Source organism: Cynocephalus volans, chromosome 8, assembly GCF_027409185.1.
Source record: "Cynocephalus volans isolate mCynVol1 chromosome 8, mCynVol1.pri, whole genome shotgun sequence".
NCBI lineage: Eukaryota > Metazoa > Chordata > Mammalia > Dermoptera > Cynocephalidae > Cynocephalus > Cynocephalus volans.
The window spans coordinates 138,280,452-138,305,095 of record NC_084467.1 but is presented as its reverse complement, the minus strand read 5'-3'; the positions used below and the strand labels follow the sequence as shown (position 1 = coordinate 138,305,095).

Below are 24,644 nucleotides of genomic sequence, written 5' to 3'. Positions count from 1 at the left end.
CTGACGCTACTGGTCTAGAGACCACACTTGGAGAACCACTGTGCTAGTGCCACAGGGAAGAGGATCCTCCTGGAGCTAAAGCAGGCAGTGTGAAGATCCATGTGGGTAAGGAGGTTTGGAAGAAAAAATGGAAAAGAGACAGAAAAGTAGGGATAATGTACAGATTGGGCAGAACAAAAGGAAAAGTCTCACTTCATAACAAATGCAAGTAGCGGGGAGTTGCTAGGTGATGGCAGAGGGAGAGGTGAGTTTCTAGTGCAGGAAAAGCCAGGTGAGAGGCAAGAGCATAGAGTTGAAATATGTGCATTTGGGGAGGCAGAGGAGGTGGAAATTTTTCATTAGGAAGTGGGGAGTGGTGTGGTTGGCACTGGTGGGGGCTGGGAGTAGAGATGGGCTGGGGGAGCAATGCCTCTGTAGACTAAGGGGGACAGCTGAGATGTGGCAAAGAAGGGTAATTTCAGGGCTGTGTGGTTTGGCTTGGTAGTGCAGCACAAAAGATATTGGGAGAAAGGGGGTGGAATTTAGATGTGTGACCTGCCCCGTAGCTTTCTTGCTCTCTGCATTTATCACATCACATCACACCCAGCAAGACAGCCCCCCTCCTCCTAGCTCATTAGGAGATTTGATTCAGCTTGGCTCCTGCTGTCAGCAGCTGTCTGGGGCAAGATCTTTATGCTCCCTGCTCCCTGTGCAGCAACCAGCCTTCGGCCAGCAGCAGAGCTCATGAGAAGAGGGCCGCCTGGATTCTTGGTTTGCAGCTCATTGGTGGCTGGAAAGAGTTAATACCTATTCTTTGCTGCCCCCTGCACAGCCTCTGGGTGCAGAGGGAGGCAGCTGTGGGCTGTGGGGATTTCTCCCTGAGCCACAGCCAAAGGAGCTTCAGGTTAGTGAGGCTGAGGAGGAAGGTGCGGGAGGCGTGCCGGGAGAGCTCTGCTCAGGGGCACCTCCTGCATCCTGCCAATGGGGATGGGCGTGCAGACTATGCCCAGGAGCCAAGCCGCCGCCCGCCGGGTGTAGGCTGCTTCAGTATTTACTGGATGTGACAAGCAGAGAGAAGAGCTTACGGCGGAGCCGCTTGCTGCCTGGCTCAAGTGGTGGGAGGTGTGTTGTGCATGCATGCGTGTATATATGTGTGTGTGTGCCTGTGTGTTCGTGCACACATGCCCTTCACCTGCCAAGGATTTGACTGCTAATAGAAAGATCTACTCTTTCCCCAGAGCTCCTTAACCCACAGCTTCTCTGACCATCCAGTTGGCAAAGACCTGCAGGCCATGAGGACTGGTCAAAGACAGTGAGTATTGCTTTTGCTTTTCTCTTTCCTCTTTGGGGTTCCTGTGTGCACTGACTGCATTATCCATATTTAATTAACCTGCCTCTTCATGCATATTTATTGCTTTCTCCCTGCTGCGGCTCTCAGTTTTTCTCCCCCTTGTTATAAATCTTTGCTCTTTGTTTCTAACCTTTGTTTTCTCCTTGAGTATCCTCTCTTTCAATTATGTCCCATCCTGTCTGCCCCCAAGTCACTTATAACTTGCAGCCCATCTATAAGGGCACATACACTGTGGGTGCAATGACACCCTTGAACTTCCTGGGCTCTGGGTTATTCCTGACTCTGTCCCCTATCGGTCTAGGGCCAAACAAGATAAGCGCCCTGAGGTGTCAGGATGGACAGGGCAGGTAGGTCAGCATATCCTGCTAGTTCTTATTTAATGGAGTCCAAGGCTGAGCTAATCAAAAGGGTGGGGAAGAAGTCAAGGGGCAGTTTGGGCAGTGCTGGATCCGGAAGAGAGAGGCAGGCATCTGAATGGCACAGGCAAGCCGGTGTGGGCTGGCAGTGGGATGAGAAGAGCCACAAGGCAGAGACAGGAGGCTGGCAGTTCCCCTGCCCCAAATGACCTTGCTGAGGTGTATGTGGGTAGCAGAGGTTTTGCTCAGCTCCAGAGTAATGAAGGCCCCTTGCGGGGGCTCCCCGTTACCTTGGGGCCATATCCCACAAATAAGAGAAAATGAGAAAGAGGTGCCCCAAACATGATTTCTACGGACACTTAGAAACTAAAGGGCTTTGGTTTCCTGACTTCTGGGCAAGCAGGTGTAAGCCCGGTTAGGACGAAGATTAAGTAAATGTCCCTGTCAGGGAATGCAATTCATGGGTATGAGGCTTTATACAAAGTCTAACTAGTTTATTTTTGTTTGTTTTAACAAAGCAATCTTTCTATTTTAGTAATTACAGTATTATTAGAGAAGCTATTTTAAAAGTATTTGTGAAATGTTCGGGGTAATATCAAAATAATTTAAATGGCGTAGCTTACATAGGAGGCTTATCTATCTAAATTAGGTTTCTTTTAAGATGGATTCTATGTTTGGTGTCAGAGTTCCCCCGGGGAACCCTTTATGGATAGCTGCTCTCTTCACACTTTCTTCCTATCTGTTCTTTTCTGTGGGAACAAAGGGTTTGAAGCACTGAGAATGGGACCCACAGGAGAAAGAGACTATCAGTCAATCGGCCCTCAGCCTCAAACCCCTCCCCCCATGTCCACCCTGCTTTGGGTCAAGAATGGGCCAGTCCCCAGGCTGAGGAAGGTCATGCAGTCTCCATCTGGGCAAGAGAGGGTGACCTGCATTTCATTTCTTCAGCCTGTGCCTTTGATCCCTGCCAAGGAGCAAGCCTGCATGGTGACATGCCTGAGGAGCCTCCTTCGGAGTTACTCCAGCCTCCCTCCCATGCCAACTTTCCCAAGTCTCCATGCACTCCCACCTGGGTTAGGTGCCCTTGGAGGGAGGCGAGAATCAGAGCAGCATCCAATCAAATTATTTTGGAGCAAGTGCCAACCCCCCTTCCCCACCCTTACTGGCTGGTCACTTGGGCCCCATTCTAGTAAGAGAAAGAGATCAGCAATTTTTGGTCTGCCAGGCCCATGCCTCCCTGGGGGCACATGTCCCACTTTACTATTGATGGCCAGTGGTTGGGGAAGTAAGAACTCCTGACCCACAGGCAGCAATGGGAAGCCACCCAACCATCAGTTCTTGCTCATTCTTGGTTGGTTGCCCTTGCTAAGGGCAAGTGGACGTTTGTGGGGACTGGGGTGTGTGGGGGGAGGTGTTCCACTGACGGAGAGCCATCTAAGAGGATATGTAGTGCAGTCAGATGAGAGAGGGTGGCCCCTCTTACAGCAGATTCTTTGATTTTAGGTGAGAGGACGTGAAAGGGTAAATCCCTGAGCCCCGCAGTCTTATTTCCTGCCCTGACGTCCCTGCAAACCAGCCTAAGGGTTAACTGTAAGCGGATGCCTGTATGGCTGCCTTACTGATGCCACGCAGGTAATGGATCGATGACCTGTTTTCTTGACCCTGCCCCTTTCCCCCTTTCTCCACCTTCCCACCTCCCCTGCTGTTTGAGCCTGGACCAAGCCTTCTAAGCCCAGGAATGGTCCCCTTGCTTCTGTACCCTAGGCCTCCTGCGTGGACTGTGCTGTTCTTGCCTGCGTGCTTCTTGCAAAGTCGTGGCCTTGCAAGCTGGACCTGCCTTGGCTCCAAGCCCTTGCATTGACTGGTGGGATATCTTGGTGGTGACTTATGGGGTGGTATGAGGGACTGTGCATGAGCTCATATGGATTCATTTAGAGACCTCCCTGAGCTACTGGGACAGAGAAGACAGATGAGGGCAAGCCTTGTTTTGATTGTTTTATTTTCAAGTAAACTTAACCTTTGACTCTTGCTTCTGCTCCTATTATTTGGACATAACTAAGCAGATTATAACTCAGAGCTTGGCTAGGAAGATGGAAATAAAAACCGTTTTACCAAAATAACATTTTGTTGAAGATTTTTGCAAAGAATTTGGAAGAATTACAGTTGTCTTGGTAACAAGTAGCACCTTTTACACTGGCCCCTGCTAAAAACCTTGTTAAATAGCTCGTGTAGTTTTGCCATTTTTTTGACAGTCCTTTTAATTGCTCTTTGGGGACAGTGACCTGACTGTTTTATGACTGATGATCCCGGGGCACCGAGGAATGAACTGACTAGGGAAAGTTGGGTTCAGGCCTGTGGTGTGGCCTGAGCAGGACCTTTACTTGAATTCGTGGAATGTGATGACTCAAGGACCCTTAATCAGTGGCTTGCATGGCCTGGTGTCAGGCACCCTGTGATTTTTAAGAGTGAGTGGACACACGAGATGCTTGCTGTCTCAGAAGAGAGGATAACTGTAGTCACCGTTCGGAAAAGCCATGAAATAGACGGTTTCACACTGTGGTCTGGCTGAGATTCGAGGTGGGAAGAGGGGACAAGCAGGCGCAGTTTCCTGCAGGAGAGAGGATATTTCTGGGAACTTGAATGTTCCAGCCCTAAGAGGCTCTTCAGAGATGTGCTGTAGCATACAAATGTTATCCATCCCTGACAAATACAATTCTATCCCAGTAAGCATCTGTTGGATAAGATTTCTGTGGATAAAGGCAATTACCAGGGATGAAAAACCATTTGAAGTGAAAGGAAGTGATTGAATTGGGTGACCTGTAAGGTCTCTGCCCAGCCCTAGGATTTGTAAAAAACAGGGAGGGAAAACCAGGCTGGAAGGACTTCCTTTCAAGATGGAGAACGGCGTCTTCTAGGACTGTTTCCATGGCAGATTGTCACCACTGTGCACATAGTTCACTTGTATATGTCACTCTTAAGTCCTCATCTGATTATACCAAACACTTTCCATTTACCTTTGCCCTCAAATAAGGAGTTGACAGTTAAAGGTCGGGGGCTAGCAAACTTATTCTGTCAAGGGCCAGAGAGCAAATATTTTCAGCCTTGTGGGCAATACAGTCTGTGTTGCAGATACCCAACTCTGCCCTTGTAGTTGAAAGCAGCTTTAGACAATAATAAACAAATGGTGGTGTATTCCAATAAAACTTTATTTACACGAACAGGCGCCTTTGCAGGGCTGTAGTTTTCCAACCCCTGGTTAGAAGTAAACAGGAGCTAATGCTGGGAGTCAGAAAGAGACATTAAGATAGTTTCTCATTAGATCATCCATAACAGATAGCTATTTAAGTGCCTGATGTTATTATATGGGTCCTTTGGACAATAAAAAATATGAGAAATTTAAACATACATGCTAACAATTTAAATTTGCTTGCTGAGATGTCAAAATATAAATAGGACTTACAAGAGCTTAGTTAAGCAAGTATAAGAACTGACGAAGGGGACAGAGGTTCCTAATGGGTGATTGTATCAACTGCCCTTCTCCTCACCTGCAGGCCGGTCCTTGCTGATAATCACATCTGTGAGGATGAGTGGGGATGACCTGAGTCAGAATTGACCTGCCTTGAAGCCCCATACTTTGCCTGTGCTCTGAGACTCTCTGACGTGCACCCTTGCATCCCGCAAGCCTCCCTCTACTCTCTGTGTGGGTTCCACTTCTGGGGCTTTGCAATCTGGAGCTGCTGCTGCTGCTGCTGCTACTTTGCCCCCTGAATGGGAAAGCAAAATGTGGATTATTATTTTGTCATAACTGTATTTCCTTTCCCTACAGAGAATCCTAATTTAGACATTCTTCCAAGCTAATGACCTTCATTGACTTACCATCCACTTGCTGTGTCAGCTTTAAAAAGCATTAAGCCTCTAGAGGTAGGGCAGGGTACCTATTACTATTCCAGTAGGCAAGATAAGGAGTGAGTATATCCCTTGATTCTGCAGGTGTTCTCTCCTTGTTAATGAAACCTTTAGGGGCCACATGGGGAAGGGGAAGGGACAGTGTCGTGCTGTCTCCTGCAGCCGTAGCTCCAGAGACCCTTCATGGAGATGACAGCTGTGATCATGACAGCTCCTGTTCTTCTGCCCCTGTGCTTGTTGCAGGAACAAAGGGATGAGGACTCGACTGGGATGCCTGTCTCACAAGTCAGACTCCTGTAGCGATTTCACAGCTATTCTTCCCGACAAACCCAACCGTGCTCTCAAGTGAGTAGTATGGCCACATGGCATTCCTGGGGTGCCTGCCATGGGGTACTCACCATGGGGCTATAGGACCCATTCTTCTCGGGGAAGTTGCTGACCAGATGAATCACAGGACAATAAATCCCTCCCTCTTGGCAGTTCCTTTTGTATTCCTGGATGTGATTGAAAGGAATGTTTATTTTCCTTTTCAAAATGTATAGCTTAGTGATCTCAGAAAGGAGACTCTCCTTTGCCTCCTAAGAAAGCCGTATCATCCATCACTCAGAAAGCTGTGGGTGTTGAAGGATACTTCTTGGTTCTACTTAGTTGTCAATCTGAGCTCTCAATTTGGAAATAACTACTCAAACTTACTCTAAAAATATGCTGAGGTTCAGATAATCTGGATTCAGCACCTATTCTGTGCAGGCGGTCTATTATATGATATCACAGATCCTTGTTTAACTCTCACACAGCTCTGTAATGGGCATTATTATCCTCATTTCAGAGGTGAAGAAATCAAGGTGACAGTAAGAGGAGTCAGGAGCTCAGCCTAATTTTTCTGACTCCAAGTCCAGTTTCCTTCCATTGTTACCCTGATGTTTTTCTATAATGCTCTTACTTAGCTTAGTTCTTTAGACTGAAAGCCAATATACTAACTCCACTGAATTCAAATCCTGATGTTTTTCAATTAGTTACTTAAGAATGTACAAATTGAACAGTAAAATGATGGCAGGAATCCAGGTATGGTCTTTATGTGCCCCCAATTGTTCCCATTTATTCTCCTGAGCAAATCTCGGTGGTCGTCAAGGGAGAGGAGGTCATTTGAGAAATATTCAGGAGAGATGTTTCTTCGTTCCTAGGAGACTATCCACAGAAGAAGCTACACGATGGGCAGATTCCTTCGATGTGCTTCTCTCCCATAAGTGTAAGTAGAATTCAGGTCACAGCATGTCGCAGCAAATCATCCATTTAGTAAGCAACGTACCGAATGCCTATCATGATCGAGCGCTGCTCTAGATGTCCCAGACCTCTGTGAGTCCTGCCCTCTCCGAGCCTCCTGCCTGAAGGAACACAGAGATAAGAGAGCGGACAGTTTAAATGCAGTGAGATGAGGACCTTTTTTTTTTTTTTCCTTCTGATTTCTGGGTTCAAAGTATAGTCCCAAGAAACCTTCCTGTTCTCAGCAATTTTAGCAAGAAAGAGTTCGGCTTGGGGGTTTGGAATGATGGAATCCATGGGAATGAGAGAATCTAGATTTCAGTCCAGATCTTGTTTACAAAATTAAATGACCTCCCCCCAAGTCGTTGGAGAGTCTTGGGCTGTTCATAAACAAATGAACACTCTGTGTGTTTTATTAGTCCGTCACGTGGCCAGAGTTGTGAGTTTTCTTGTGGCTTTTTATTTTGAGGGCTTACTCCCCAGCAGCACTGTATTCCTCATTTCTGACTCAGTATAAATTGTTCTAGAGCACAACTTCTGCTGTCTTTCCTCTTTCAGTTTTTCCCTCCTTTGTCTGTGATGACTTCTGTTTCTCACCAAGACAACAATGTTGTGCACATTGGTGCATGGAGAGGGCAATTTGACGTCAGCCAAACTTTTCAGCTCCTGCTTTTTTCTCCTCATGAGCAAGTCCAAATTCCTTGGGTATTGAAATCCCAGTGGCATTAAATTCACAGGAGTGGCAGAGCAGGGGCGAGGAAGAGAGAGGGGTGTTCTGAGGAGGCAGGAAGGTTTCAGACAGATATTCGGTGCTCCTCTTAAATATGCCACATCAGTGTGAGAGTCCTAACTGACCTGGGAGCAGAAGGGCTGCTTTTAGTTTGGAGTATTGTTTCCACTTATTTGGGGAACATGGTTCGGTACAGTTAGGTTAAAAGCATTGGGTGGGAGTCAGACCTGTGTTCTTGATTTTGGCTCAGCTTTGCTACCAGATGGGTGGCCTTAATAGAGACTCTTGGTCTTCAGAAGGTGACTTCAGAAGGGATTTTGCTTTCAACTTGATGAACAGGTCCCCCTGACTCTGTCCTTGATCCCAATAATTAACAAATGCTTTTGAATAGATTTTAAAGTGAAATGCAAAATTTAAGAATAAGCACGTGTTGTAGTGAGTGATTTTGTGAGACAAATAGTCATTTTAGTGTTCTATGGATTACAGTTAGGAAGAAAAATCAAACAGCATAGATACAGCATATATAACATATGGCGTACCCCAAACAGCAAGCTTGTGTAATGAATTTGCCAAGGTAATGGCATATGTATGATAACATTTAGGATTTGATAGTAATGTTTTCTTTTTGAAAAATGAGGCTATTCTGACTTTTTGTCTGGAATCATATTAGGCTAAACAAAGTGTTACTACCAATTTACACCTTCTTTTCCGGCTGGATTTGATTCAAGGTCATCTTGAAGTTTGGTTTCTATTTCAGCCTCAGGACTGACTCACTTAGTTCAAGTCCCTGAGGCTGTCTCCTCTTCTGAAATGGGATAGAAATACCTGCTTGCTACCTGTTGCCTGCATATGAGAAACTTAATAGACACCTTTAGATGATTTAGGGTTCTCTATTCAAAGGTGGTTTTATAAAGATATGGTGGCATTTTCAAAAATTATATATTTATTTATCAAATGCAAAATAAATGTTCCTTGAGAATTAGGTTCAAAACTTTGCTGCCAATTATTAATATTAAACCATTATAGACAGAATTTATGGTGGTGAAATTAGTGGTTGGATGCCTAGGGTATATTTGGATTACTGCAGTGATAAGACCTGGAGATTTAAGAGGTTTAATTTTATTTGTTTGATTCGATGACTTTTAAATCTGAAGACAATTAATTCTCCTTCTTTCAGGGATATTTCTGGTTTCAAGGAATGCAATGACGCTTTTCTGATATGGGGATTTTGCTCAGGGGTCACAAGCTGACACCAGATTGCTTTGTAAAACAACTACAGGAACGGGCTTTTTGAACTTTGAAGTATTCTATGATCCTTCTTGGAGTCTGATGTTCTGTCTTTATTTCTGTTTAATAGGAAAATAAAAAGCCAGTGGAGTGAATGTCTCTGAGAAGATGGGGATCTGTATTCAGGGGTCACTGGCAGAATTTCAAGCATTTAGAATTTGAACATTTACTTTCCTGTGCAGGCTACAGAGGAGTCAGAGCCCTGGTTACCTTGAAGGGTGTTGACAACTTTCTAGAAGTCTAATTAATTTGGGTTGGTACTGTGACTCAATTAGGACTGATTAAGCTTTTCCAGAGGGATTTGCACGTGTTCTGGTCCCTTAGGAAGAACAGCGTTGATCAGAGGTATGCGGAGCTTTCAATTAAGACAACAAAAACGTCCTAAGAAGTAAAGAGTGGAGAATCCCTAAATGACTAGGCTCCAGAACAATGCATGTTAGTCTAGAACCCACTCCCTGGTAATTCTCCATACCTAGGCAGCTGCTCTGCCAAAGTTTCTATTTCAGAAAATCCAAATAATTATCTTTTTCCCCATTCTCGATCTATAGAGCATCCTTGGTATCCCCGGTCTGCCTGGCTATTTTGGGCACTCATTGATTTTAAAACAGATGTACTTACAGTGTTTATTATGTACAAAATCTTTGCTAAGCAGCTTTGGGGAGAGCACAAAGATGAACAGAACACAGTCCATCCCTGGTGGAGAGTGCAGCCTTCTGAGAACACAGGCATGCATACAAATAACACAAGAAACAATACAGTGTGCTGACTACACACTAGGTGGCTTCAAGATTTCAAGCAGAATCCTGACATTCAGTGATCCTCTTAAATTCCATTTTGTCGGTATTAGACATTCTAATTGATCTGGAAGCAGGAGGGCTGCTTTTAGTTTCAAACCTGGTTTCCAATTAATCAAGGTACATACTTTTGGACAATTAAGTGAAGAGCATTGGCTGGCAGTCAGATCTGTGTTATCAGTTTTGACCCAGCTGTGCTACTGGATAGCTGGGTGGTCTGGACGAAGTCCCTCAGTCTCTCGGAAAATATGATTCCTCATCTATATAATGAAGGATCTGGAGTAGGAGGTGTCAGAGGCTGGATCCGGTGCTACCTTGTACTGGGATGCTGTCTGTAGGAAACCGAGGCTGGGCAAAACCCAATCACCTACAGCAAGTAGTTTGACTCAGTGCTGTCTGCAGAATTATGTAAAACTGCTTCAAAGTGGAAATGGCTCCAGCAATCAGAAGAGGGGTTGGGATGCCAGGGTTATTAGTCTTCTCCCCTCCTTGGCAGAACACCTCGTGGGCTCAAATCTCAGGCAAAAAGAAAGCAACTTTACTATTTTTTAGACGTTAGATTAAAACAAAAAATCTGGAGGTCAAGTATTTGGAGGAGTTTTATTTCCAATTATATTTGTCTACAAATGCAGTAGAAAGCAGAAGCACCCTCTGTGGTCTGGGAAGTAACCACTTGAAAAGTGCTCTTTTTCTTTTTTTTTTGACTAGTGAATGAAAAATGAAATAAAATTGCTGATGGCTTCATTAAATAGGGAAGAATTTCTAATGGTTGTTAATTTGGCATCTTTTTTCTGTTATCCAGTAACAATTAGACTTGGTGTATGTGAGTTGTGCACGTGGTCTACCAGCGAGAGTGTGCACGTGGTGTATTTGTGTGTGTCTGTGTGCATGTGTACACACCCAGAAGACTTTCTGCTCTGCAGCTCATACTCAAGAGACTGAAGGCTCCTTCCTAGTTTGTGGGAGATCTTTTCTGACAGGTCACTGCCGAACAGGCACAAAATTGTGTGTCTTCTGCTTTTATTTCTCATGAGGTTCATGCTTGCTGTTTGTCCAGCTTTTAGTGGGATGCTCAGTCCTGAACTCTGAATCAATTCTTCCTCCCTCCCTTTCTCTCTCTCTGTCCTTCCTTCCCTCTTTCCTTCCTTCCTTTCTCCTTGCCTCACTCCTTCTGTCCCTCCATTTTTTATTGGGTATAAGAGTTGGAGTCATTCCAGTTTTAAGGTGAAGGTATAGGCAGGGTTCTTTTCCTTTTTCCCCTTTTCCTCTCACTTCTCACACCTGACTCCATGTCTGGATGACTGAGCACCTTGCCCTGAGCATTTATTTGGTTATTAAGCTTTGTTTTGTTGTTTGCACAGAGCATGTAGGGTCTGTGCTGATCTGTTCCCGCCAGGCCCAGGGAGTACTAGGTTAGTGGAATAGTACAATTGAAAGCTCTTTTGCATCTGCAGAGTTATTATCTATCTCTCAGAAAAGGAGACCAATAAAAAAAGCTTTTAGTTTTAAAAACTTAGCTCTTTTTGAGATAATGGTTGAGATATAGAAAAATATAATGACTTGAGCTAGTCACACAGCAACCAAGGGGAAAACCCAAAACAAACAATCAAATAAACAAACACTAATATTATCAGCTCATGGAATTCCTTAAATTATTCATCTAAATGGCCTTCAGCTCTAGAACATACAAGGATACTTTAAAAAGTTTGTGGACAAGTTGAATTAAAAGGTAATATGAATTTTTCCTTGAAGTTTTTGCAGTACCCTCGTGCAGTTTAACAATCAGGCTTCTGTTTAGCACACAGCCCTCTCCATGTCTGTCTCCAAGCCCAAAGGTTCTAGAACAAATGTTACTCAAAGTGTGATCCAAGGAGGCAGCACCAGCAATGGCCATGAGCAATGAAAACTTTGGGGGTCCTGTCTCAGACCTACTGAGTTGGAATCCTTAGGAGTTGGATCTGTTTTTGCCCATGCCTTCGAAGAGTATTTATGCACATCACAGTTTAAGAAGCATTGCTCTCAGACACAAGTAAGTGAAGCCATGAATCTGGAGCATCTTGGTGGGACAGGTGGCCCATGCTTTCCAAGAAACTCATTAAAGACTGCCGCTTGGATCACAGCTTTCTGAAGTACTCAGGCAGCACAGCCCTTGAATGGTACCTTGTGTATCACAGATTCCACATATATAGGGTGGAAGTTTCCATATCAATAAACAAATACAGCAGGTATGCTTTCAGGATAAACTGAGGATAAGAGTTAGAAGTAGATGTGCAAAGTAGAGACGGGTGGAAAAGAAACTTCTTTATTTCTTTGCCATCACCACATTGTTGTAACTTTTATGGGCACCCAGGAATGCAGGTGCATTTAGCTTTTATAGGAGGAGTGCCTGGAATGTATTAGGCAACTGTGAAAAGCTTGTTGAAGGTCTGGATGAAAGCAATCAGATAGGTCTCTGACACCCTTTCTGCTGCTTGCCAGATATATGACCTTAGGCAAATTATTTAACCTCTGCAAACTTTGCTTTCTTCATTTGTAAAAGGGGAATGGTAAGACTTATCTTGCAGTTGTGAGGATTCAACGTGATTATGACTCTGCAATACTGTGCATGATGACTGTACGTAGAGGGGCTCAGCAAAGGACAGCTATTTTTATTATTTTTGCTATAATGCAACATTAAATTCATTGAGAAAACATGCATTTCATGCCTTCAATATGCCAGAGATGGTGGCAGCTCCTTTGATTCTGCAGACAGCTTGAGGCCATGGATTGGAGGTAGCATTGGAATCACTGGTGGGGCTTATTCAAATTCCATAACACCTCACCCCCTTTGCCTCACGAGCTTCTGGTGTGCCTTCCTCATTCCCTCCTACTTCCCCCCCCCCCCCCCCCCCCCCGCGTATATGAGAGAATCCCACCAGGGATGTGGTTTTGATAAGCCCAGTAGGTGACTTTAACATTTTCCCTCTTTAAGAGTCCCTGCAGTATTTCTCTATCAAACCAACTAGGCAAATATTCCTGGATAATTAATTTTTGAAATCCTTTAGGCTATGGACTGGTGTGCATGAGGTTTTGCAATACTTCTTTGTTAAAAGAGTCTTTTGTGAATGCTAAATTTTCACCCTGTTAAGGACACATCTTCTTTGTCTCCCCCTCAACAGAAAATTCCTTGCCCATTTCTTATAACAGTTGCAGATACAGGCTCTACACATTTTTTTCTGATTACTTGGCTCAGCTTCTGCTTGATAAGATAGGAAAGAACATTGGAATAGGAATTGTAAGACCCAAGCCCTCTTTACTCTTCTGCTACCACATCTTAGGAGTCAGAAACCATGCAACCTCAGAGCCTTGTCCTTTCTTTGTGTCCAATGTAGGGCTTGATCACAGGATCTCTAATGTCCTTTCTAGCTCAGACTCTAACAACTTTTAAGTCCTACTACAATTATAATACATCATCTTGCTATATATATACTAACAAAGTAAAGATCATTGAAGAAAATTACGTTAATCGCAAGACTGAAGTATAATTAGCATACCAATTGCTTGCCATTAAATGTCGTGTCTGGAAATAGTTTGTTCCCTAAGTAAGCTCCCTACCTAAATCGTACTTAAGCCCAGATATTTGTTTAAAAACCTTTATTATATGGATAACACAAAAGAAAAGCTCTTATCCTGATGCTCTTCTCATCACAAATTTCAAATCAGTGGCTTGGTTCCGAATCAAAGAGATTTTGACTTCACGATTAGTATATGTATCCTGGATTTTATAAATGTATTTTCCTTTCCTACACCGTGTCTAGCCTTGGAACCCATTCACCAGTTTTGTTTTCTCCAACGGATCAGGGATACAAGAGGACTCTGGCCTTTGGTACAGCAGTTTGGCAAACGGAGAGCTTAAAACAGTTTTTTTCTCATGCTCTCGTATTTTTCCAAGCCCAGGATCTGAGCTAGGCTCAAGCCCACCCCAGGTACCAGCTAAATCAGGGCTCCTGGACATTGAACTGTTATCTAAGCCCCTTCCCTGCTGCACCAGCTGCACTGCTCATTCATAGTGACCCAGTTTCTTTTCTTATATAAGCACCCTGCATCAAAGAGCGCCAGGGAGCAAGCCGCAGCAGGCAGCGTGTGCAGCCGCGATGTGTTCTTGGAGATTCTGTGGATGACGCTCGGGAGGATGCCCATATTCTGCCCACTGTTCCAGGGATTCTGAACACAAGCCTTCCCGTTCCTTCTAGTAGACAGACATCGATCTCAAAACGTTTTTAATGTTCTTAGAGCCTTGACTCCTTAGAAAGTCAGACAAAGGAAAACAAACTGAAATGAAATGACAAAAAGCCAGGTTCCCCTGTTTCTCATTTTCCTGAATTGTTTCCTGAACGACCTATCACCTTTAAGTTGCCAGGATTTTTGGGGGGTATTAGGTATGTTATGTTCTTTGCGGCAACTCCTTAAGCCACCAAAGGACAGGAATAATATTCACTAACGCGGACAGAGCACTCACTGTCTGCGCCACCCTGTGTGTTGTCCACATGTATAAACTTGCCCCGTAACCCTGTGGAGTAGGAGCTGTGGCTATCTGCATTTCACAGGTAAGAGAATGGAGGCACAAAGAGATTAGGCCTTCTGCACACTTAACTAGTGTGCACCAGAGCCAGGACACAGGCTCAGGCAGAATAGCTTCAGGGCTCAGAGAGATCACTCTTTCCAGCCACCTAAAGTCTGTGCGGGTGCTGGAGGGGGGCTCCAGTTCCCTGGATGTAGGGAAGGGAGTGGGGTTTAGGGCATATGGGGCCCAGGCAGGGCAAGCACAGCCAATGCAAAGCCTGAGAGGTGCCAGTTTGTGCTGCTGGGGCTCTCAGAGATAAACCAGCGTCTTTCACTTTGCACCCATGGCAGTTTATGGACAAGCAGAAGGGAAGAAGAGGGTCCTGGTGGAGGGAAAGGGGAAAGATGGAAGGAGAGGAAGAAAAAGGACAGAGTACAGAAGTAAAGGAAGAGGGACAGGGGAAGATGCTGAGGAGTTAGGGAGGGGAGCAGACGAAAAGCTTGTGGGGCAGGAGGTGGGAGGTGGAGGGAAAGGGAGAAGCCATGTGGGTGGGAAGAAAACCCCCCGTGGCTCTAGTCCAACGCAATTCCTTTGCTAGGCCACATAAGCAGGAAAGGTGGGCCGGGTGGGGGCAAGTGGTCTGTGCACAGAGCCCACTGCTGCCATCTGCTCTGGGCAAGAGGAGGGAGGGTGCCTTCACCCCCTTCCCACTTCTGTTGTTCCAGGGTGAAGTTTCTCTTTGCATGGGGATCCTCCACGGGATGCCGTGCTTAGTGCCGGCCTTGGGAATATGAAAAGGATAGGGGGGGGGGGTTGGAGCTGAGAGAGGGTGGGCAGAAAAAGTGAGTGAGCAGAGGAGGAGGGCTGGGGCAGGTCTGGGCTCTGCAGGCTTTTGTCATCTTTGTCTACTGGGCGTCTTTGCTGCAATCTATTCTCTGCAGCTTCTCAGATCAAGACCCTCCCAGGCCTGGCCCACAAGAACCAGGCCATTCTTCTGTCCTTCCCCATCTCTCAAGCTCTTTCCTTGAAACCCCTGGCAACTTCCAAGTGCCACGTTTTGCTTTGGTTCCCCTCCCACTTCCTCTGAGCACACCCTGAACATGCAGGCCATCACATTTTGGATTGAGCCTGCCTGAAAGAACACAGCATCTTAACAAGGTAAGGTCGCCTGTCTGCTCTGTGAGGTGTCACAGCATCCTGGGCAGAGTCAGCACTGCAGAAGAGAGTTTTGGCAGATTCCAGGTTATTGGTGGCACCTAATGGCCTCAGTTCTTACCACAGAAGAGGTGATAGCAGGTGTCCTCTTGTTGGAGAGTTTCCAGGTCTGTGAGCCAAATGGCATGTTTGCTGGGCTGTGGCATGTGTTCAGCATGTTTGTCTGATTTTGGACTAGTGTCCATCCCTCCTTTAGAGGAAGTGATACTCTGTGGCCCCACAACCATCACCAGAGGAGAGACAGGCAAAGTGGTCTCTGAAGTCACACAGATGTGTGTGCAAATCCACTTCCCACATTTTACTGGTCAAGGGACCACAGACCAACTCTCCATGTCTCTCCTTATTTGCAAAACAAACTTCTCTAAGAGCTAACATTTATTGACTGCTTATAATGAGTCATTAGGCATTTTTATGTGGATTGCCTCATTTAGTCTTCATAACAATCCAGTGCAGTAAGTCCCAGTATTATTCCCATTTTACAGATGAGAAGACTCAGGCTTTGAGATGTTAAGGCATTTTTCCAAGGTTGTGCAGAATTTAAACCCAGCCTGTCTGACTCCAGAGCCTCTGCCTTCTTAACAGAGTTGATGTAAAGATTAAGTGAGTTAATGTTAAACTAGGCAGCACAAAACTTGGCCCGGAACAAGTCCTCGATGTATGAGGTCACGATGTTGGTGAGGAGCAGGGAATTACAGTTAGCCGAGTCTGATGGAGGCCAGTCGAAGTTGTGATGGGGCACAGAGCAGAGCGCTGACTCTACCTGGGAAAGTTCACCATAAGCTGACACCTTCACTTTACAGGTGAGGATGCAGAGATGCAGTGAAGGTGAATGTGTTCTCCAAGGTCGTACAGTTAATTACGGCCTGACTCTTGATCAGAACCGATGTTGCCAGCTGAGCACGGTGTTGCTTCCGCCCCAGGTGGTGAACCTCTCTGAGGCTGCCGGGCCCTGACAAACTGGCTGTGAGCCCACCACACCTTTTACTCCAAATCCCCATCCTCACTGAGTCAGCCTCCACTGCTTGCCATGTCATTCAGTCGGATTCTGCTGCTCATGCCTGTCCTTGTTTCTGTGTTTTTCTATGCTTGGGTACTCCCCTGCCCTCCTCAGTGACTTCTTTCCTCTTTTCTCACCTCACCTGTTGCATCATTCCTGGAAATGTCACCATCCACAGTGTTGCTGGTGGCCTTCTTGTCTGGTCCTACCATGGGGTTCCTGTCTCTCCACCGCGATGATCACTGGCACCGACATCCCTTAGGCCCCATTGTTGTCAGACCTGGAGACTGGATCACTGACTGACACACACAAAAATGCTGGCTTGGTCGTTTGAAATCCTTGCCACTTACTGACTGTGTGACCCTGGGGAAATTATTTAACTTCTCTAAGCTTTGTTTTTCTCTCCCATAAAATGGTGAAAATATCAGGAGCTGTGCAATAGAGATTTGCTCTGAGGGGCAAGTGCCACAGGGTTCCCAAAGCATTTGGCATGGTGCCTGGCTCAAAGTAAGTGCTCAATAGATATGCTTGCTGTGGTTATTTTAAAATCCCTTCCCTGACTTCAACTTTTTTTTTTTTTAACTTCCTGCTTATCCTTCATCTGCGTTCCAACTGTCAGTTCCTAAATCCTTGCTGTTCTCCAGATTCCAGGTTCACTTGCCAGCCTGGAACTGATGGTCCTCTCTTTGCATGATGGCTGGTCCCCTAAATTACAAGTTCTTGCTTCCTTCTTGGTACATTGCAACCCTCTCCAGGAACTGAAGTCCAGTCCTTCACAATTGTTTGCCTGTTCCCTATCACGTTCAAATTCATTTTCCCGATGTAGCTATTTCATACCCTTCCCAGTCTCTCAGGTGTCCTCACCATAGCGCACACTGCACGTGTAATTGTTCAATGAATTATTTTAAATGATCACTTAACGTACATTAGACTAGCCTGTAAGTTCTGTGAGGCAGCGACCTTATCTGATGTGTTTGTGCCATAGCCCCAAAACCTGGGATGTAGGCACAGCCCACCTTCACAGTGACCTCACCCCGAGTTGATAAAGACGATCAAGGCTATTGAACTTGACGCATTTCAAATATGTCAAGGAAATGGTCCTCCCTGACCACTTCTCTCTATCTTTATCCACCACTCTTTTTCTTCACTTTTGTCCTTAAAAAAGACAAGTTTCTTCCACATTTTCTTTGTCTGTCTCCTTCTCTAATATTTGCTTTCACCAACTACTATTCTTTTGCCTCTTTAATCTCTCTCTTCCTTTGCTCTTTCCCTTCTGCCTGCAAACACACCTGGGAAGAACTTACTTTGGACTCATATGGACCTGGTTGGGAATCCCGGCTTTCCTCTTGCCATCTGTGTAATCGGGCAATTTATTCAACTTCTCAAAGCCTTAACTTCTTCCTACGGAAAGTGACAGTGATACCATCTCACGGATCAGCATTGCTGTGAAAATAAATTGAGCTGGTGTTTTGCAAAATCCCTAGCAAAAAGCAGGACATACAAGATTTTCTGCCCTATATCCTAAATAAGTAAGTAAAAATACACCCCTACCTTCCCTAGGTCTTACTACCTTCCCTAGCTAATATCAGACAGAAGCTCCTCAGTCTCCTGACTGAACTAGAACCTTCCCTGCATTCACACACAGCCTTTCATCTTTCTCACCATCCTAATTCTGTTCTCGGGCCTGTATCTTCTACCTTCTTAGGGGCAACATTTTGACAGTTAGGCTCTTTCTTTCTTTTAACATTAACTTCTCGTGCTCACCAAGTCTTTTCTGATCAGATCAACATTTAAACATACCCAAGGCTATCTTAAAAAAAATATGTATCTTTCCTGTCCTCACGTTTCCTTCCATCTGTGCTGTCTTCTCTTTACTTCCTTCTCTGCCAAATTTCTTACAAAAGATGTCTAAATTAACTGTTTCCACTTCCTCCCCTCTCACTCATCGCTACACACACCACAGCATGGCTACGGCCCCCATCACCCCACTGAAACTGTTCCTGCTGAACAGGGACTGCTGCATCTATTGGTCCCTTCTCAGACCGTATCCAGCTGGACCTCTGGGTAGCGCTGGACACAGTGGCCCCTTCCTCCTTCTTGAAATGCCCCCTCTGTAGCGCTGTGCAGTCCTCTCTCTCTCTTGCTCTTCCCTAGGCCTCCTGGTGTGTACCTGTCCTATAAGGGGGACTAAATAATTTGTAGCCGTATTATTGTTAAACACCAAGTCTTACTAGACAATTTCTAATTACTCAAATAAACTTTCTAAATTCTGGGCCTTGTGCGTATGGTTCCCTCTTCCTGAAATTCTCATCTCCAACTTCCTTCCTTCTTTTGCTTTGCTTTTTTCTCCTCAACTTCCCATCTCAGCTGAGAAGCCTCTTCCTCCCACAGGTCTTCCCTTCCCTCCTTAGGGCTGGCTCAGGCGCCCCTTCTGGGTCCTTTCATAGCACCCCATGCTTTCCCTAGCATATAACTTATCCCATGAGATCATAATTACCATAATTATGTTTTCTTGGCTCAGACTGCCCTTTGATGGTGAGTTCTGTGAGACCACAACTGTGTCTGCTTTTAGCACCTAGCAGAATGTGTGGGTCACATAAACGGTGAATGAATGAATGAATGAATAAATCAGTGAATGAATGAAGATGGCACTATTACTATATAGGGCTGGGAAATATACCTTAAATTAAGTTTTTCATGCTACATTTTATTAGTTGTGTGAGATCAGGCAAATCCCTTCTCTCGGCATCAGTTTCCTCATCTATAAAACGGGTGGAAACAAAACAACACTCCTAAGAGCACTTTGCAGTTGTTATCTCTTTTAATCCACACAAAGACCCAACAAAGCTGAGACCTATAATAAAAGAGATAAAAGTCTGCACCTTGCCCAGTAAGGGGCCAGACAGAGTTTGCTTAGCAGGGATATCTTCACCAATACCGTTAAGGGAGGCAGAAAGGTCATTTTTCCCCGTATCTATAACTACATTGAACTTGCTCACAGGTGCCTGTTTTTGTTCAATGAAAAATATAACAAAATCTGACACAAACAACAATCTTTCCTACTGAAGGAATTTAGTCTGTTCTGGTTTACAAACAGAAATAGGCTCTTCCAAGTTACTCTTGCAAGCCACTTCCTAGCTACTCATTTATTTAAGTGCAGTCTTTTAGGGACCTCCTTGCACCCCTTTCCTTCTCACTTCCTGACTACGTGTTAAGATGGTGGCAGCAGGGGAGAGCCTCTGGCCTGTGGTCCTCAGGTCTTCCCCATGTCCACTGATAGTGTAACTTGTAAACTGGTTGCTGAACCAGCCCCTCCTCTGTTCTCAAGGGCACCGAGTCTCCTCGGAGGCTTCTTCTATGGATGTTTTTCCATCCAACCTCTGCCTGTAGCCCCTGACACAGGGGCCCCTTCCACAAGCAGATACACTAGCTCTCAAATCGGAGTTCCCTCTGGAGCCTGTAAACTTCTGGATCTCCTCCCCGAAGAACCTGGAGGGGACAGGGTGTGTGTGTGTGTGGGGGGCGTGGCAAAGAGAGTATTCATGAGGGATTTAATGGGCGAGGGTTTTATGATTTCTTCTCTGATGTATCCCAAGAGCTTGAACTGTACTTTGTATGATAGTTGTTGTTTTAAACATTACTGAGTTGAATGAATGATTCAGAGAACATCTCTGCCTAAACATTGCCATGTCATTGTTTTAGGCTCACTTTGATCCTCAGTTTATCTTGGGTTTCTACTCCCTTCTCCCAGAGTTTTGAACCCAGTGTAGGAATGGGGTGGGAAGTGCCCTGAGCAGACCTCTCATCTGAGTCTAAGCTGTGTTACTTTCCTCTTCCTTCCTCAGCACAGAAACAATTTTATTTCCATTCTGCCTGATGGGAGCAACCTTACGTTACATTCTGCTTTCTCTGTACTCCGTGGCTTAGAATGAAGGTGATCGTGGGTACTGGGCTTTGCCGTGTTGGTCATGGCTAATGCCTGTCATCCCGTGTAATTAACAGTCGTGCCCCTTTACTCTAAAAAATGTCCTGGCTTGCATGGTAAATTACATGGCCATCCTACTTTTCATAAACACTTTTAGCTCAGGCCTCCAAACTTAAATCACTTTACGATTTAAAGCTTAGCATTGGGAATCCCATAAAAACCCTTTTCTCTCTCAAGTTCCTGGCTCTGGAAATTATAAGTCTTGGCTTTTTTGACTATCATTCTAGTGTGGACATTAGAATGTTTATTTTGAAAGACAAAAATATACAATGACTTTTTATTAGGAGACATAAAAATATTTCAGAAAAGCAAAACTAAGCATTTAAATACATCAGCAGCGTGGTACCAGCAATCCATCACATGGTCTTGGCCAGGGCACTGCCTAGGTGCATATCGGATGACATCAGATGCCCCGGTCATCTCATCATCTAGAACTAAGGCTTGGTAACATTTGGTCCTTCTGGTGAGTTTTAGAAAAGAACTCATTATCTACAGAGTCATTTTTAATCATTGCAGTGCTTCTTTGGTCTAGGTTATATCTCTCCTCCCTGAGGACAGATTATAGAAAACTAAAGCTGTTATTCAATTAGAAGAGAGTGTGTTGAAGGTTGAATTCATCTATAAAAAAATACTTTAAAAGAAAACATGGACTAGATGCATAGGCTAGCAATAAATGTGATTTCCCTTTCAATGTGATGTGGTGACACTGTTCAACTTGTGCTGGGCCACATGCATGACTCTGCTTAATAAAAGTGAAAGGATGTATTAATTGTTAAATCATTTGTTAGGAAAGTTATAATCAATCCTAATTCAAACATATAATTTGATAGTCAAGATCCTTTTAAAAATAAAGAATGCCTGGAATAAAACATCAAAATACAGGGCCTCAAAGGTTTTGTAAAAGAGCCTTGGAACCTCGGCGACATAACAGAAGGGCACGACTAACTGAATTTCAGCTGGGTGCTTACTTTTGGATGTTTTTCAGGTAGTAGTAAAGGATTTGCCCTGAGGCATTCATACCCGCCTCTAGTTTGTCTGGTAACAGATTGTGTGTTTTCTCAGGGCGGTTGACTTGGATTGGGATAGGGAATGGATTATGTGCATTACCTTGGCCTAATTAGCAACACAGTCTCACCAGTAGACCCAGGGCACAGCCAACTCTGCATTAGGGGACGGGCAGTGACCACTGAGGGCTGATTAGAAGTGACTAGACCTACCCGCATTTGTTACTGCTCTGGCTTCCTAAACACTGCTCCCTGACCTCACTAGGACCCCTGAATAAGAAGCCTGGCTTGCCTCTGCGGGTACCTGTGTCTAAGAGAATCGAGTCCTCACGGAGGTGTGGAGGAGCAGTGGGCGTGGACAATTAGGGGATCCCCGTGTTATTACTGCCCCTTTCTTTCTTTCTTTTTTTCTTTCTTTCTTCTACAGTTCTTGAACTTAAGATCTGTCCTATCTCTCTTCTTTTCTACCCACCTCCGCACCCACAGATGGGGTGGCCGCATTCCGCGCCTTCCTGAAGACAGAGTTCAGCGAGGAGAATCTGGAGTTCTGGTTGGCCTGTGAGGAGTTCAAGAAGACCAGGTCAACTGCAAAGCTGGTCTCCAAGGCCCATAGGATCTTTGAGGAGTTTGTGGATGTGCAGGCTCCGCGGGAGGTGTGTTGTCTGTGACGACCATGCTGACCTCTACCCATGGCTTGGGCTCGTGTTTCTCTCCTGGGAGAGGCTTTGAGCCAGTTCTTTTACTGAACTGAGCCTCACTGCTCTGGTGGCTCCAGATGAAAAAGGGTCATTTTCAAGGAGCAGAAGCCCAGGGCTTCTCTATCAGAGGAGCTCTGTTAGGAGTGTTTTAGCTCTCTGTCAAACATGTGCTCGCAGGAACTGTGTTGCTACAGAAATTTTGCAAGGATAGATGGCACTGAATTCACGTTCATTCTCCTGGTGTAGGGTGGCATAACTTAGTGGAACAAGTGTTTGCTTTGAGATTTTATTCCAATCTCAGCTCCACCACTAACTAACTATGTTGTCTTGGTCAGGTTACTTAACCTCTCTGTGTCTCATTTTCCACAATGAAAAGACTACACTGAGTATTAGGGATAAAACATCTGTTCAATATTACAAATATTACAAAAATGCTCGTTAATGAGTAATTAAAGTTATTTATAGAATTTCTATGTATTGCTATTTGGAGTTATAATGCAGAATTTTACTTGAAAGGGTTTAATAGAAGAAAGATGTTTGCTGTCTATGAGTTTAGGTGCATTGCATATCTTGAGCTCTTCAATTATGCTTTGACTTGGGATGCATGAGATCTTTACCAGTTGGCGAGGATGCTCAAGGCCCTTGTGATGCTGGTTGGAGCAGAGATGTACATTCTAACTGGGGTGTCTCTTCACAGGGCATTTGTTGCCTTGAATCTAACCCTTTGCCTGAGATCCCTGGATTAGGATTCAAGTGATTTGGGGTTTTGCTTTAGTTCCGTTACTAACTTCCTATACTACTGTAAACAATCTTTTTAGTCTCTTTTTTCTTCAGTGTCCTTATCTATAAATTGGGACTAAGAATATCTTGTCTTCAGACCTCACAGCATTCTTGCTGTGATCAAAAAGGATGGCTTCCATGAAAGCAGTCTGAAAACAGAAATCACTTTAAAGTTACAAGTTGCTGCCATTAATAATCATTACACAGGTAGGGCCAACTGCCAGGTACCTTGGCCCTTGAGGGCTGTGACTTTGCTCTCTGTTTGTGTCTCCAGGTAAACATTGACTTCCAGACCCGAGAAGCCACGAGGAAGAACCTGCAGGAGCCATCCCCGACTTGCTTTGACCAAGCTCAGGGAAAAGTACACAGCCTCATGGAGAAAGACTCTTACCCCAGGTTCCTGAGGTCCAAAATGTACTTAGATTTGCTGTCCCAAAGCCAGAGGAGGCTCAGTTAGACCTCAGATGGGGACTCTTGGAAATCACCGGCTTTCCCCTCCCCTTGCTGCCAAGACCATATTCTAATGTGAAATGTCATAAGTGTTCAATAGTGGTGGCGTTTGGGGTGGTGGGCTGGGGGTGAGGAGGGAATGAAGGGCCATTCCAGGGTATTGGCCCAGCTGCTGGATCTCAGACTCTACTGCATTTACCTGTGTTTGTGTTTCGGTTACTTGTAGCACCTTGCCACTGTCACCCTTCTCTGGATCAGTAACTCACCCTTCATAATGCCTTAGTTCACTGTGCTGAGAAGGCAGATTCGCTGTGCTAGGCTAATCTGTAAATAATGCAAATGCAATTTCCACCACCTCCACACCCTTCATAGTTAGGGTTCCTGATTCTCCACTTGTCCTAGACCCCTGGGAAGAATAACTGGAAGATCGGGCTCACATCTGTGATGTGCTGTCACAATGCAGTGGCCAGCCCCAGTGCTGGGACCTCACAGCTTAGGAGAGAGGTCTTTGTGGAATCCCAGGTGACCTCTGGGAGAAGGGGCGAACTCCATGGAGTTGGTTGTTTCTTCCATTTCCATTGAACCATTGTGAAAAGCTGTGATCACTGCCCATCTTAGCCTAGGCCTACTCTTGCATTTCCAGAAAGGGTCTTGGGAGACGTTCTTCATGACTTCTGAAGTGGAGCTGCCATGAAGAAAGATGCAGCTTGCAAATCTTTCTCAGTCTTACCCAGGACTTTTCCAGAAGTCGAGGGACCAGGGAATGTAGCACCAGTTGACTGTTGTGCAATGGGGCACCATATAACCTGTTTGTTGCTTAATGTATGCTCTGCCCTTGCCTCCCCGTGACACTGCACATGACTGATCTCTTAGGATGACAGACAGCTTGGCAAAGGGAGGTGAATTCCCATAGCACAAACAGCTCTTACGGTGCCTAATACTTTCCCTATCTTTCCACCTCCCCCTTCCATGCAGGTCATGTAATTATGATGGGGGAGAATGGGAACTGAGGCTGACACTCTTTCCAGCTTGCTTCCTGGGAACATGCTTTCTCAGAAAGGTTCATCTCCTGGCTATCAAGAAGCAGCTTTCTTCTGGATCTCTGACCTTTTGGGACTGAACATGAAATAGGAGGTGTGGCTAAGAAGATCACTGTGAACATCTGGCTGTGTGTAGAACCTTCCTAAAATGCTTTCATGGTACCTTGGAGCTATTCTTGAAAATGTGTCAGGAAACTCTTCCTTGGAGGGTGAGTGAGCAGCACGGAACCTACTCTACCTACCCAGGAAAAAGCTGACTTTGGAACAAA

General features: G+C 45.1%; 1 protein-coding gene across 2 annotated transcripts; it reads left to right on the top strand.

The window, feature by feature from the left end:
• Positions 1 to 1,223: 1,223 nt before the first annotated feature.
• RGS8 (regulator of G protein signaling 8) lies at positions 1,224 to 23,342 on the top strand. 2 transcript variants are annotated; one of them, XM_063106472.1, is made up of 5 exons: positions 1,224 to 1,291; positions 5,836 to 5,937; positions 6,774 to 6,838; positions 21,894 to 22,060; positions 23,160 to 23,342. In XM_063106472.1, the coding sequence occupies exons 1-5, from the start codon at positions 1,272 to 1,274 to the stop codon at positions 23,340 to 23,342; spliced, it is 537 nt and encodes a 178-aa protein (XP_062962542.1). In that variant the 5' UTR covers positions 1,224 to 1,271. The 2 variants fall into 2 exon arrangements, with proteins under 2 accessions (XP_062962542.1, XP_062962541.1); XM_063106471.1 differs by lacking the exon at positions 1,224 to 1,291 and adding an exon at positions 3,293 to 3,318.
• The last annotated feature ends 1,302 nt before the right edge of the window (positions 23,343 to 24,644 follow it).